General features: G+C 52.2%; 6 protein-coding genes across 6 annotated transcripts; 5 read left to right on the top strand and 1 right to left on the bottom strand.

The window, feature by feature from the left end:
* Positions 1-292: 292 nt before the first annotated feature.
* Positions 293-2,035, top strand: SETTUDRAFT_133067 (uncharacterized protein; the record flags this gene model as incomplete). The annotated part of the gene is made up of 9 exons (XM_008022476.1): positions 293-479; positions 533-540; positions 585-817; positions 872-882; positions 983-1,111; positions 1,157-1,391; positions 1,445-1,567; positions 1,622-1,656; positions 1,708-2,035. 9 exons carry the CDS (start codon positions 293-295, stop codon positions 1,731-1,733), a joined length of 987 nt encoding a protein of 328 aa, XP_008020667.1. The 3' UTR covers positions 1,734-2,035.
* Positions 2,036-2,328: 293 nt separating this feature from the next.
* SETTUDRAFT_162151 (uncharacterized protein) lies at positions 2,329-4,302 on the top strand. Its single transcript, XM_008022475.1, has 2 exons — positions 2,329-2,767; positions 2,823-4,302. Exons 1-2 carry the CDS (start codon positions 2,441-2,443, stop codon positions 3,966-3,968), a joined length of 1,473 nt encoding a protein of 490 aa, XP_008020666.1. The 5' UTR covers positions 2,329-2,440; the 3' UTR covers positions 3,969-4,302.
* Positions 4,303-5,537: 1,235 nt separating this feature from the next.
* Positions 5,538-7,566, top strand: SETTUDRAFT_133062 (uncharacterized protein). Its single transcript, XM_008022474.1, has 2 exons — positions 5,538-5,718; positions 5,769-7,566. Exons 1-2 carry the CDS (start codon positions 5,559-5,561, stop codon positions 7,229-7,231), a joined length of 1,623 nt encoding a protein of 540 aa, XP_008020665.1. The 5' UTR covers positions 5,538-5,558; the 3' UTR covers positions 7,232-7,566.
* Positions 7,567-8,004: 438 nt separating this feature from the next.
* SETTUDRAFT_152557 (uncharacterized protein) lies at positions 8,005-8,464 on the top strand (the record flags this gene model as incomplete). The annotated part of the gene is made up of 2 exons (XM_008022473.1): positions 8,005-8,020; positions 8,082-8,464. The coding sequence occupies 2 exons, from the start codon at positions 8,005-8,007 to the stop codon at positions 8,462-8,464; spliced, it is 399 nt and encodes a 132-aa protein (XP_008020664.1).
* A 907-nt stretch (positions 8,465-9,371) lies between these two features.
* SETTUDRAFT_152556 (uncharacterized protein) lies at positions 9,372-11,228 on the top strand (the record flags this gene model as incomplete). Its single annotated transcript, XM_008022472.1, has 1 exon — positions 9,372-11,228. The coding sequence occupies one exon, from the start codon at positions 9,372-9,374 to the stop codon at positions 11,226-11,228; it is 1,857 nt and encodes a 618-aa protein (XP_008020663.1).
* A 59-nt stretch (positions 11,229-11,287) lies between these two features.
* Positions 11,288-12,511, bottom strand: SETTUDRAFT_86729 (uncharacterized protein; the record flags this gene model as incomplete). The annotated part of the gene is made up of 2 exons (XM_008022290.1): positions 11,288-12,250; positions 12,383-12,511. 2 exons carry the CDS (start codon positions 12,509-12,511, stop codon positions 11,288-11,290), a joined length of 1,092 nt encoding a protein of 363 aa, XP_008020481.1.
* Between the last annotated feature and the right edge of the window lie 1,585 nt (positions 12,512-14,096).

Raw genomic sequence — 14,096 nt, 5'->3', positions numbered from 1 at the left:
TGTTATTCATATTGGTGACTTGCGCGTGCCTGTAACCCCAACCTCACCTAGATCTTTTGAGCCCACGACGTTTTGAATACAGCGCCCTTGCGGATTCAATGAAACATGCGCTGCTAGAGGGAATTCACAGCGTTCCCATACTGAGAGATGGTCTTCACACGTTTGCCCATGACTTGCTCCATGCAGGCGCAGACCCCGGCCCACGTTGTTCGCTAATACGACTACGTCATGCATGCAGCGCACCCTCCAACTCCAACGCGTCTTACCATTGCAGCTCATGTCGCCACACCCAATGATACGGATATGCATTCGAGCGACTCTGCGCGCGCCTGCGCCCAGACTTTTGCCCAACTTACACAATCCAACGCCTGCATGTTACCGCCTGTTCAGCAGCTCGCAATGGCGCAAAGAAGATCCGCGCATGCCAGGCGCTGGTCGCGAGATTGTTGATGAGTTTGCTGTGCTGCGCGAGAAATACTGTACTTTGCACAACACTTCAATTGGCCTTGAACCAGTCACTGACATCGTCTAGATACTCCTGTATGCATCTGAACTAATCTACGCTACGTTTCCTGACTCCTTAGAAACACACCATAGTACTTGCGCACGGTTTGCTTGGATTCGACGAATTGCGTCTCGCAGGCCAATTTATACCTGGCATACAATATTGGCGTGGCATCACGGATGCACTGGCAAAAAAGGGCATCGAGGTTATCGTGGCTGCCGTCCCGCCCAGTGGGAGCATAGAGAGCAGATCAGCGAAACTGGCCGAGAGCATCGCAGTCAAAGCCAAGGGAAAGCAGGTCAACATCATTGCGTAAGTTGCGCATGTGAACTCAGGTTCGATAGAATTGCTGCTAAGATGTTACAGACACAGCATGGTACGAAGCATACAAAGATTGATGTTGCATTCAGTGACTGACATTTGGCTAGGGGTAACGACATGCATTCTCGCACAGCCATTACGTACTAAGGCATCGCAGGGGTCTCGACTCGCGATACATGATCAGCCACCTTCGACCGGCGGACTTCAAGGTGCTGTCTCTAACCACGATAGCAACCCCTCATCGAGGCTCTGCCTTTGCGGACTACATGTTTGAGACCATTGGCCGTATGTTTGTGAGCATCCCTGTATAGCTCGTGCTAATCCAAGCAGCCCGCCGGGTCAAGCGCATTTACAAGGTCATGGAATACTTTGGGCTTGAAACTGGGGCATTCTCACAACTTACTCAGGAATACATGAAGACAAACTTCAATCCGAGGACACCTGATGTACCTGATATCAGGTACTACTCGTATGGTGCGTCCTTGGAGCCCAGCCGATGGTCTGTCTTCGCACCATCGCACGCAATTATCAAGCCCATAGAGGGTGTCAACGACGGACTAGTTAGGTATGCCTCAACCCGTGTTCATCAACGCGGGAAAGCAGCTAAACATCTCCAAGCGTGCAATCAAGCCAGTGGGGTGATTACAAAGGAACATTGGTCGGTGTGAGCCATCTCGATTTAATCAATTGGACGAATCGTCTAAAGTGGTTCTTCTGGGAGTTGACCGGCAGCAAGCGCAAGTATGCAGTGAACAAGTTCGTCTCGCTGTTGAGGTGAAGCTGACAGTGGCCTAGCTTCAACGCCATTGCGTTCTATCTTGACATCTGTGGTAGGTGGTTTGTAATGAGGCCATTCCAGATTGTTTGCTGACAGTTTGTAGATATGTTGGCGAAAGAAGATTTGTGATTGCTGGAGGGATACAAGACGTGTATCGAATAGCATCAATTCAATGACATGCTGGCCCTGTTGGTCGCAGTCTTGTTCGTACGGCGGGCAGCCTTTGGAAACCTCAACCGCTGGGGTTTCAAGCGGGCAAAGACCAAGGTTAAATCAGCCGCCAACAGGTCATTTGCTGCGCCGAGAGACACGATGCTGAAACCAGACAAGGGGCTGACTCCAGCCCGGAACTGCGGCTGTAGTCTTAGTGGCTGTGTACTGCACATTGGCCAAAGTAGGCATGTGACAGCTTGAAAAAGCACAGAAATCCAGGCCGACAAAATAGAGGAAGCGCAATATTTTTTCCAGCAGTGTTGGTAGAATGAATGTAGGTTCAAATAGGCTTTGCAGGTCTGGCGTGAGGCTTCTACCAAGCCCGCGCCATGACGTCTGCGGGGATGTCAGAAACCCCCGCAGACATCCGTTTCGCGACCAGCTCAGGCCGTGACTGCAAACGCCCTCAAGACGTGACACGCGTTTTTCGGGCTTAGCTGCTGCATCGGCAATCACACCATTGCACCAGCCTCTGCCTGTACTCCACCACGTTTGCTTTTTACCAGGACATGTCTTTTGCACCTCATAAGCTTCGCGACTCCGCAGTTTGCCCAGCACCACACGTTGCAGCCTGGCCCAGGGCGAGATTCTCACACCACAGTCGGCGCACGCAGTAGCCCACCATGATTGTCAACATTGTGCTGGAGCATCCGCACGAGCACTATACCAATCTCGACGTCATACAAGGCAAGGTATTCCTGCGCGTCCCGAATCCGACCAACATCAGCAGCATCATCGTGAAGCTCGAGGGCGAGAGCAGGACCCGGCTGCTAGCGCCCATACATCCAAACAGGCCAGACAAGCAGAGGCCCGTCTTGGAAGTACACAAGTTCCTGTACAAGACGCAGGTGGTATGGCCATCCAATATGCTCCCAGAGGATCTCGTCCAGAATTCAAAGGCTGCCTATACCATCAATTCTGGCTCGTTTGAGTATCCCTTCCAGTTCAAGGTCCGAAAACTTACTGCCCCGTGCCAGGTCAGCGCATAGTTAACACACACGGCAGATCCCCCTCAATACACAGTGTCAACAGACGAATAACCCCATCTCCAACGTCTCCTTTTCGAATGCGATTCCCGAGTTTGCAAAGACACCGACACAGCACGTAAAGGCGACGCTCCCGCCGACTCTGGGTGGCTTTCCGGGCGAGGCGGAGATACGTTACTATGTCAAGGTGACGGTGAACAGGCCGTCGTTGTTCAAGGAGAACCCACGAGCAGTTGCAAACTTTACGTTTCTTCCGATCGAGCCGCCGCGACCAGAAAAGGCAGACGGTGAGGCATACGCCAGAAGACAACATGAGTTTCTAGAGAATACGCCGGGCATGAACAAGATACCGGGCTTCCTCGCTGGGAATAATCCTTCAGCGGGCAACATGGCTCCACGTGTGGCCGTTGACGCGCGATTGCCGAATCCTGCAATTCTTACGAGCAACCAAGACATTTCGCTGCGGCTGCTTGTCAAGAATGTCAGCGCCCGCACGAAGAACATATATCTGCAGATGCTGCAGATTGAGCTGATTGGATACACGCGGGTAAAAGCACACGAAGTGTCGCGCACAGAGTCGAACAGCTGGATATTGTGTTCGTTTAGCAACATGGCTATACCAATTGGGTCGCCGTCTGACCCTCTTGAGACTGAAGTTCCCATCAATCCTGAATACTGGTCTGGCAAGCCGGTGCCCAATACAGTGTCACCGAGCTTCACAACTTGCAACCTTGCGCGCTTTTACGAGCTGGAGGTGCGCGTTGGTCTCGGCTACGGGAGCTACAAGCATGGAGAGGATCAGCTCATCGTGCTGCCACTGCGGTTGCCAGTCAAGGTCTACTCGGGTATTGCGCCTCCAAAGGCATTGCTAGAGGCTGGATTCAACCCAGGAGCAGCAGCAGCAAACCCGGCCGCATTGCAAACTCCCATGCAAGGACAGACGCCGCATGCTCCACCCTCACCGTCTGTAGGCTTCGGCAACGCCAACGCGTTTGCAGGTCAACCAGCACTACCTCCCAATAGACCGGTCTATGAGGATGCGCCTCCGAGTTACGAAGATGCGGTTGGCCAAGATCTTCCGCCCATCAATGGATATCGTGGCAGTTACCAGCCGCCGCCTGTGCCCGAGGGCGCGACGGGTTTCCCAGACGAAAAGAGACGGTGAGAGATTTATCATTCGGCGGAACAAAGAGGCGCCGGCCGCGGATCGAGACGGCTGGAGCGTCGAATGGTGATGATGTGCGAGGGGCTGGTTCGAGCAGCGGTTCTAGAGGGCCATACAATGGTCAGGAAGAAGCTAGGGCCGTTACAACACGCACAATGACACGCAGGAGTAATGGTGGAGACATGCAGGAGCCGGGAGAATGGGTTTTACCTTGGTATCCAATGATTATACTTGCTAATAGCCTTGTGGAAACATGAGCGGGAAGTGGAGCACAGTGACACGCGATGCTATTTTACGAGCTTCATGACAAGACGAGCGACTTTTAATATCCAATCATGACAAAATTTCCTTCTGTACTCTCGAAATAGAATGCCCCCTTGAATGTAAGAGAGTGCTGTGTGAACGCTGGCGACCAGGTGCGGGGTATGGTGCAAGCGGTCAATCTACCTGGCGTACCGTCGCACAGCGGCAAACGCCAGTATGCAGGCGAGGCATTTACGCGGTTGTGTTGTGTTTCGCCAAGAAGTCTACTGTCGCGTTCTGGCAAACACAATCAGCGAGTGTTGAGCGTGTTGTTTGCAACAGTAGCACTGTCATTATTATCAACATGGACATGCTTTTTTGTTTTTACGGATCACTCATGGTAGAGTTGGGATCTATTTCGGGGTACTGTCGTAGTGATGGCGGTGACATGCGACCGGGGTTAACTTTGAGTCATCCGATGCCAGCGGAACCTGAGGCTGGCATCACGAGGCTGTCGTGGTGTTGAGACTTGGCCAGCCACATGGCGGCCGCCTCGCCTCGCGCCTTGCCGGATAGCAATCGATAACGTCGCATTGAGACAGCGGAAACGAAACCGAAACAGACGCGGCCGGCCAACCCAAAACGTCTTGTTGTTTTCGCTCCTCGAATGGCGCCTCTCCAGAGCAACGTCGACGGCCGAATTCGTGCACTAGCCGACGCGTCGTGCCTGGCTTGCAACACGCCCGAGAGGCGGCTGCCACTCGCGGGCGCCAAGCATCTGCTGCCAAGACACACGTGCAGACGCTAATGCACGTCCTGCATGCGCCGTCCCCTGCATGCGGGCGCGTGATTGGCCGCGCGAGACGGCATGTTTCACGCCCGCCCTTGGCCGCCGCCCCACTCGACCAAGTGGTCGAATAGTCGCGTCCAACACCATATATACACGTCCTCGCACCGCGACATGGTCGTGTTTTCCCCCCAAGTCGCCGGCTGCTTTGCGTTAAGAGTTGGAAATGCGGTGGCCACCTCATTGGCATCAAGGGAACCGTCTTTGACTCACACTTGCAGCTCGCGTGTAGCTTGCGCCCGGCCCCGCTTTTGCACCATGGCCGTGGTAAGTACTTTTTGGGACCACTGCCGTCGCTGTTCGCATCAAACCGCAGTCTGGATTCCTGAGGATCTCATTTTTCTTCCTGCTTTCCGCTTCATCGAGTGCTGTATGTTTGATACGACTCTAACCATTTACTTGAAATTCACTACGCGATTGGTCCCGTGACGACTGCATACCATTCCTACACATACACCTACCAAACTGCTGCATGCGACAACACTCACCCTACTCCAACCATGTACTCGCAGCGACCATCCCATCCGTCGCTGAAGCGAGCAAACTCAAAAGAAAGCCAGAATAGCTATGGCAGCGCTGCCACTACCGTCTCGCGCTCCAGCTCCAAGCTGCTGTTTGGGGAAATTCCACTGAGTCCTATAACAACCGCAGATGGAAAATGTAAGTAGCCCCTTTTCGTGCCGAGCCCATCAGATATTGACTGTACAAAGCAATGCGATCGAATGGCTCCATCTGCAACTTGGTGCTCTCTACCAGCTCAGTCTTCTTACGCTTCTGGCTAAATGATACCTGCCGCGACAATGTGCTGGACCGCCTCGAGCCCGAGGACCTGTCCAAAGTGCGCCTGGTGTGCCATGACTTCTCTGCAAAGGCTGCACCGCGACTCTTTGAAAAGTTGACGGTGACGTTCAAGACCTCGACCTTTACCAAGCCGGCGCGCATGGATGCGCTTTCGAGAATCGGTCGCCACGTCAAGACCTTTACCTTTTACATGCCTCATAGCCCGGAGACGTGCCTACCGCCCATTATCGACCCATTGACCGGATCAGAAAAACAATTCATCTATGAGCCCCAGATTCAGGCACCCCCGTGTGGACCAGCCAAGGACAAGGCACCCAAGTACGGCACCTGGGAGATGCAGGATCTACTCATCAAGCAGTACCCGCCACTGTTCCATGCTGCTACCAATGTTCCTGCCTTTTGTGCAGCCTTTTCAGAGCTTGTTAATCTTACCCATCTCAGGATCTCGTGTCCGGGATCTAGCGGCGCACAAAGACATCGACGTGGTGTTGTAGACTATGCACTCATCTCCCTTCGCATTGCTGTTGAGCGTGCACCACTGTATAGCCTTTCTGCCCTCTCCCTGCTTCCCATCCACCCCGGTGGGCTACTCTACCTTCATCCCATGCATGGCTTTGGGAGCACCCCTTCATCTGCAAAGCGCTGGCGGCAAATCCGCCGTCTGTCGATATGCATGGAGAGCATCCCCTTCGCATCATCCTCACCGCGCACCCGTACTCAATCCATAGAACACCTTCGCATCCTCCATGCCTACCTCGCCACCATCTCGCGCAGCCTAACCCGCGTCTTCTTCCGCTGGAAAGGCGACCGCGGCCCCTCGCCACTATCGCTCGACTGTGAGCCATGCATGCTCCCTAGCCCAGAAGAATCAGCACAGTACCCTTCGCTCCGTGGCCAAACCCACGGCCCGCGCCCGCTCCAATTCCCCCGCCTCCGCATCATGGAACTCGAAAACGCCGTCATGGACTCTACACAGATCAGCGACTTCATCCTCAAGCACAGGAACACGCTTCGCGAGTTCAACTTTGAAGACGTCAAGCTGCGCGAGGGCGACTGGGACCACGCGCTCGAACCCCTGACGGTCATTTCGGGCGACGACAGCTGGAAGCAGTATAAAGAGGAAGTCATGGATGTTCCCATCATGCTGTCGCCTATTGAAGCCGAGCCACGCATCATGGGGCCCTTGCTAGAAGAGGTCGAGAATGCAATTGAGGCTGTTAGTGGGAGAGAGCGGAGAGAGCATGCCTTGTCGAGATGGTTGGGCAAGCCTCGGCAGACACTGCGTTCGAACAAAGACAGCTTTTGGGGCGGTGGTAAGCGGTTGCTTCATCTGTCCAACTGGAAGGCTGGTGGTGCTGTCATGGCGCATTGAGCGTCTTCTTTTTTTTCCTTCTCTTTCTCTTCCCTTCTCTTCTCCTGTTCATATCAAGTCTCTCTTTCTTTGCGCGGATACCCCTTTGGGATGGTAAGAAAAAAAGGAAGGCGTTTCTTTTCTTCCCGTCTTCCACTTGGGGCACCATGGGTCTATGGCCTGTCCTGTCTTTTTCCTCTTTCCTTTGTTGCTCGCCATTGCATCTTCCAACTCCGCATCTTCACGGCTTTTACGACGACCACGAGAATCACGCTCACGATGTTATGGGTTATGTAAAAGTAGTAGTAGTAGTAGTATGCCTCACGATCGCTGAATCACAGTCTCCTTATGTTCCCTAGACCATGTCGTCACAATTCCCTCGCACCCATGTATGCCCCCCAGTGCTCACGATGCGAAGGCGGCAAGTGATGCGACAGCTGCTTACTGATGGGGCTAGCGTCGCGCAACCCATGTCCACGTGCGCAGGCCCAAAGCAGGCAGTGCCTCGGCATAGGCACATGCGCATGCAGCGTCTTCGCCAGCCGTCACATTCACATGCTTTGTGTCGTGTTTCCCCGGATTCGCAGACGCAGGTCACATCACATCATCGCTGTCACAAGCTTCCGAACACGTTTATATACCCCGGAATACTGTCCATCCAATCCACTTTTGCACCTTCACACACACTTCTCCTCGACCTTTGTGCGCCACCAACATCCGCAGCACATATACACTACTAGCCCGGGAGCTCCATTGCGACACGACATAAAGAGGAATACATACACATAGCCATCATGTCTCTCAAGCACGGTATGCAGCACATGCACCCCAGCCGTGTAGTGTCAAGTCAACCTACTAACAAGCCCCCCAGACGACTTCCCCTCCTCGGCCGCCTTCGACCAGATCGCCAGCGCGCTCTCTGCGTCCGACGCCGACCGTCAAGACGCGATCAAAACCGGCGGTGCCATCTTCTCCTTCAACCTCAAGAACAAGGCTGGCAAGGAAGAGAAGTGGTATCTCGATCTCAAGGAGACGGGAACTATTGGCAAAGGCGCGGCGCCAGAGGGCAAGAAGGCTGATGTCACGCTGACGCTTCCCGACGAGGAGTTTGGCAAGCTGGTGCTGGGCAAGGCAAATGCGCAGAGGCTGTTTATGAGCGGCAAGCTCAAGGTCAAGGGCAACATCATGAAGGCGACCAAGCTGGAGTCTGTGCTGAAGAAGGCGCAGGTACAGGAGCCCAAGGCCAAGTTGTAGAGCTGTATGTGTGTGCGTGTTTAATAGATAGATGGCCATGTGTTGTAGAACATTGCATTGTATGCGCGGTTTTTGACATGCCGTGTTCATTCTACATAGAGTTAAGACTGTGCTCGGAAATGCATTTGTTGGTGAACAAGACAGGGTGTTAAACATGAGAGAGTGCTGTAACCCCGTGACGGAAGCTGCTTTCACAAGACACACGTGAAGAATGCGACCGTTTTCCCTTGAGAACCTGATGTCATCCGCGGCTGAACCTGCAACCTATACATGCAGGGCAACTATAGCGACAGCCGAACGTGCTGACTTAAGCTGCTGATTGCTTTTGGGCCCATCCCGTGCATCCGGGAGTTATGCCAAGCCCCTGCACGTGAAGACGCGCTTGCACGTGTTTCAGCTGAATGCACCTCGCTACGCGTTTCCTCCTACCCAGCCAAGCTTACGCCTTTCCACACCACCCCTGTTCTTTCTTGCATTCCCGATGAAGAACGATCTCCACAAGACCTTTGGCAAAATCTTCAAAGACGACATTGACGCCTTCCGCAACCAATTGCTACAGATCCAGACACACCGAGGGGATCGACACGAGTCTGAAGAATGGGTGTCCAACCTGCGCTTCCTCAACATATCCAAAGTCCCAGATCTACACGAAGAAAAGCTCAAGCAAGACCGTCTCTATGCGGAGGCAGAACAAAAGGACCCGCTGTTCAAACGGGCAGTTCCGTCGCGCCAAATCCCGATCACCAAACGGGAGGATGACCATGGCGACAAGTATATTGCTGTTTCTTGGAAATGGCCGCAGGCTCGCTCACAGTCTGCTTGTGATAAAATAGAGCCTCCTGTTTTTCGCTATCAGATCAAGCGACCGGGCCAAAAGTCACATCCGAGTTCATTTCCAGATCATTATATGGACCGTGTTGTGCGATTTGCGCAAAGTGTCAATATCACGAGGCTGTGGGTTGACAGGGAGTGTATCTACCAGAGACCAGAGGATGAGCTGGAAGACAAAGAGCTTGGCGTTCAAATCATGGATGTTGTCTATGGCGACAGCGCTTACTCAGTCGGCCTACTTACAGTCGAACTGCTGGACCAACATGAGATTGACCTGCTCTCCGATTTGCTCGCCAGATCTCTCTTTACAGATCCGCGTGATACGGATACTCCACAGTTGCAGCCTGGAGTTGATGTTACTGCAGTACAAATACTGATTCTCCGTATCCTGAGCGATTCCCGCTGGTCACGCGGCTGGATATTTCAAGAAGACCACCTCGCTTCCGAAAGGATGGTGCTGCTTGTTCCGTGCAACGAGCAACTCAACAAGGGCAGCAAATACCGCTTTGGAAAAATACCCGGAGAACTCCAGATCAAGCTCAAAGATTTCCGCCAGACCGTCACCATGTTCTGTCTAGCTTCCGCAGACAACCAGCGACGATGGCCCAATAGTGAGATGCTGGAAAAGGTGAAGCAGTACAACATTTACAACAAGAAGATTTATGCTGTCAGCTCTGCATCTCAAGGACAGCATTATATACGTTCCTGGGATGATGATTACAATGCCGATGCTGGGGTCGGCAAACTCAATACGCAGAGTGGCTACTCCAAAATTCCCTCGTATCCGACTACCACGACGAGCGTACTCGAGGATATCAACAATCGATGCTTAGAGAATGAGTCAGACAGGATTGCTATACTTGCCAACGCTCTGAAATGCACAAAGCGGCTCAACACTCGAAAGGGCTCGCCTTTGGTTGAGCCTGAAGCCTTCAGCCTGTCCGCAGCTCTTCTCACTATCATCCTAATGAACGGGGAGATATTGGCGAATGCGCCCGAGTGCCAAGCCGGCACTCTTCCGTCCGAAGCAGATCTCATGAGTCATACTCTTCAATCGTATTTGATCGCTTGCCAGTTTTTCTTTACTCCTCCCAGCCTGAAACTCCACCAGAGTTTTATTGATCGATGTCGCTTCATATCGCCAACCATCACGCGTCGTGGTATAGAGACAAAGGGTTTTCTTTTCAACTTGTTGCCTGACCGACAATTGGAAAATCAGGAGTTTGAATCCGACCTACTCCATCTTACCGATGCAGATAGAGATGCTTTGTCAGGTATTGTCCCAGAGCGAAGACGCTGGAACCGTAAGCTCGACAACATTGCTTGCCAGGCACTTGAGATACTTATAGAGAAGTTGGAGAAATTATGGCCTGGCAGTAAGCTTGCCAGTCACATGCGCAGACACATAGAATTGGATCAAAACCCGCCGCGCTCAAAGGATCCCTACGCGTACCCATCTACGCCGTACGTACTAGATGCCATGTCCGCGTTGTATCAGGCCCTCAGAGACGACCGCGAGATTTGCCTTGCACGACTGGCTTCGGCTCCGCAAGACGTAGAGCCAGTCGCTCTTTTCATGAGGCCTGAGCCGCATGGCTGGAGGACCAAACTGCCACTTGACTCTGCTGCTGGCCAAAAACAGCAAATGACAAAGATATTCACAAGCTGGGATAACGGTCGGCATCAATACGACAAAGAACGGTTAGTGAGCTTAGAGGTCGGCATATGGGATGCGCAGGGCGTTAGACATGATTGGGATCCACAGACTTGTTTCATGAAGAGTTATGGATGGGTCAATGGGATTTGGGCTGTTAATGGCGAGCAAATGGAAGAGTATGTTTTCCCACTAGCGGGTATTACCAAGGAAACCGACTGTGGAGATACGGAAAAGAGTAGTGGGGGAAAGAAAAGGAAGAGGAGACATGACGACTAGACGGGAGCCACCACTGTTCCGAAACCGATGCTACATTATGTCGTAAACCTGGGAAACGACTAATCTACGCCTCGAATCAGATTCTTGGTCCCCTCGCCCCTTGATGTCTTTTCCCACGCCTCAGACGCCTGCTCGAAAGGAGTCACGGAGCTAATTAGAGGTTTTACATCAACAAGCCCCTTTTCCAGCATCCCGATCGCCAACTCATAATCGCCAGACCCGTACCTGAAGCATCCTCTCATCATGAGCTCTTTCTGAGCCATTGCAACCATGGGAAACTCAATCTTCGGCTTGCCAAGCCCAGTTTGGACGAATTTCCCGCCAGGCCGCAGGACATGAATTCCAGTCGCAATACTCGATGTCGCGCCCGAAGCCTCTATAACCGAGTCAACCCGCCCACCAGTGGTATCGGTACCCTCCTCCTCGAGCCCAAAGGTCGTTAGTAACGTCTCGGCATTTTCCTCTGCACTCTTCTCCATGTCAGCCTTGAATGTCTCGCAGCCCAAAAACCCCTTTGCAAACTCCAACTTCTTGTCAAGAATATCAACAACAATCACACGGTGGGCACCAAACTGGCGCGCCACGGCCGCACAAAACAAGCCAATGGTTCCGCTCCCCATGACCACAACCGTCTCCCCAGGCTGCACATCCCCCAGCTTAACCGCATGCACCGCGACGGCCAGCGGTTCCACCAGCACTGCTTCCTCCAGCCCCATGCTATCCGGGATCTTATACACAAAGTCCTCGGCAATGGCAAAGTATTTTGCCAGCGTCCCTGGGGTATCAGGCGGGCCGGGCGCGGCCGCAAACCGCATCTTCCGGCATAAATTGTACACACCGGATTTGCACTGCTTGCACAGACGGCACGGCGTGCCGGGCTCGATAGCGACGCGGTCGCCCGGCTGGACGCGCGTGACTTGGGGTCCTACGGCTTCAATGGTGCCTGAGGCTTCGTGCCCGATTACAATACCGGTGGTTGGGTTGACGAGTTTGCCGATGCCGCCGTGGTGCCAGAAGTGGACCTGGAACATGTTTATTCAGCTGGTTCTTTTCTTCTTGCCATTATTTCTCATGGGTAACATGAGTGTGCAAGGGAGAAGAAAAGAAAAGAAAAGGGTTTGAATCATGGAGAACGGGAAACGGGGGAGTCTAACGTCGCTGCCGCATACACCCACATAGTTGATGCGTATGAGCACATCATGGGGAGATGCGAGTTCTGGTATGGGTTTTTCCTCGACCTTGGCGTTGTGAGGTCCGTACAGGACTACAGATGGATTTTGCATCTTTGATAGGCAGATTCGAGCTAAGTATCTCTCTGCTAGCGATAACAGCACGCTTGGTATCTGAAAACAAAACGAAATAAGAACTATGTTTGCGTCAAGTACTGGAGTTCTGCTCGCGCTTTAAATATGCAGGTTTGGTCAAAACAAATCTTCCCGTGACTTGGATGCAGCGTGTGGAATTAGTAATAAGGCTCCCAGTTCGCGTTGTACACGACCGGTATCATTGTTGAAGTGGGGTTGTACTTACACGCGTGTAAGAAGGGGGTGGGGGGCAGCTTCCCCGCACCCCCGACGCCTCGTTTGCGTATTTCCGCGTCGAATCGGGTCTTTATATCCGTGTTTGAACGTGCTGCATGGTTAATTAGAAAGCGTAGGGTCGGAGATACGCTGCTTGATAATTCAATGGTTTGGAAAAGTGGTAAGGTCGTTCTGGAGGCCACGTGGTGAATTTGGTATGCTGGGACTGGTAGTAGGATTGGGCTTGTATGCTGACGCTTTGGGAATGAACCAAAATATGCTTAGGACTTTTATTGACTGAGTACGCGATATTTAGTTAAACTTGGTATTCTGTGAACTAGGCCTGAAGAATGGTAGGGAATGATTGCTCGTGTTCGCCTCTGCGGGCAGCTCGTCAGTCTCTGTGTTGCAAAAGCAAGTTCCTTACTAGTACAAGAATAGAAAGGGTATAGAATGGTTGGTTGCTTGAAATAAACATGCCCATAGCCTGTTATGGTGCTGAAAAGGGGTGTAGCTTTAGCTGATATGCTGTTCCGCAATGATAACATTCTGATACTGGCTGTTCTAGCTGTACTAGCCGTTAGTACCACACTGCTCTGGCCGTTCTCGTGTTTCTAGCTGTGCTGGCGTTGGTTATGTGGTTGAACAGCTTAAGTAGCTGTTCTAACTCAAGATAAAAATTCCTAACATCTTCGCATCTATCTGGCTAATAGCCATACAGCTTCTTAAAGCTAGGTGGCGTTGATTTTCTCTTGCAATTCAAACATCTCTGGGGAAAACGAGCCTAACCATAGCACGTGACTAGTTTGGATAGGCAGCTAAAGCTGCAAAAAAAGCATCTTTGCTATGCAACCAATATGGTAATGATGTATTGTGCCACAAAATGGCAAATCAGCACGGGCCTCACCCACCCACCCATGCACCCGTTTTTTCCGAAGTCAGCTCCTCTTGTAAACATCACACTGCATTCACGTTCTCCGGAACAATACCCAGCTATTTTCCCGTATCAAAAAGCTCAATCGAAACTGTACCTCCTCACTAAACAGCCCGAATCACCACGATGAGTAACGCATCTTCCAAGTGTGCCACATGCAGCAAGACAGGTACGGATTGCAGTAGCGGCTCATTGAGTATGTGTGCGAAACAAAAACACACACACACACCAACTTTTAAGCAGAAATCTTTCATCAAAACTCGTCAATTTTCTATCAGATATAGGGGTAACACGTCGCGAGAAACCGATTTACGCCACCTCTAATGTGTGCAGCCCTCTCGTTGAGGTGCTAGAGGGGGTATTGTCGGTATTCTTGCGACGTGTTCGAAATGACGAAAATCTTCGAGAACGCAC

The sequence above is a fragment of the Exserohilum turcica genome (genome assembly GCF_000359705.1).
Source record: "Exserohilum turcica Et28A unplaced genomic scaffold SETTUscaffold_1, whole genome shotgun sequence".
NCBI lineage: Eukaryota > Fungi > Ascomycota > Dothideomycetes > Pleosporales > Pleosporaceae > Exserohilum > Exserohilum turcicum.
This window is presented reverse-complemented; position numbering and strand designations above follow the sequence as displayed.

Bases quoted from the DNA above. Each gene is read 5' to 3' on its own strand.
- SETTUDRAFT_162151 (XM_008022475.1), top strand. From the start codon at position 2,441: ATGATTGTCAACATTGTGCTGGAGCATCCGCACGAGCACTATACCAAT. The intron at 2,768-2,822 runs GTCCGAAAACTT...CACACACGGCAG, and splicing joins AGTATCCCTTCCAGTTCAAG to ATCCCCCTCAATACACAGTG.
- SETTUDRAFT_133062 (XM_008022474.1), top strand. From the start codon at position 5,559: ATGTACTCGCAGCGACCATCCCATCCGTCGCTGAAGCGAGCAAACTCA. The intron at 5,719-5,768 runs GTAAGTAGCCCC...GACTGTACAAAG, and splicing joins AACAACCGCAGATGGAAAAT to CAATGCGATCGAATGGCTCC.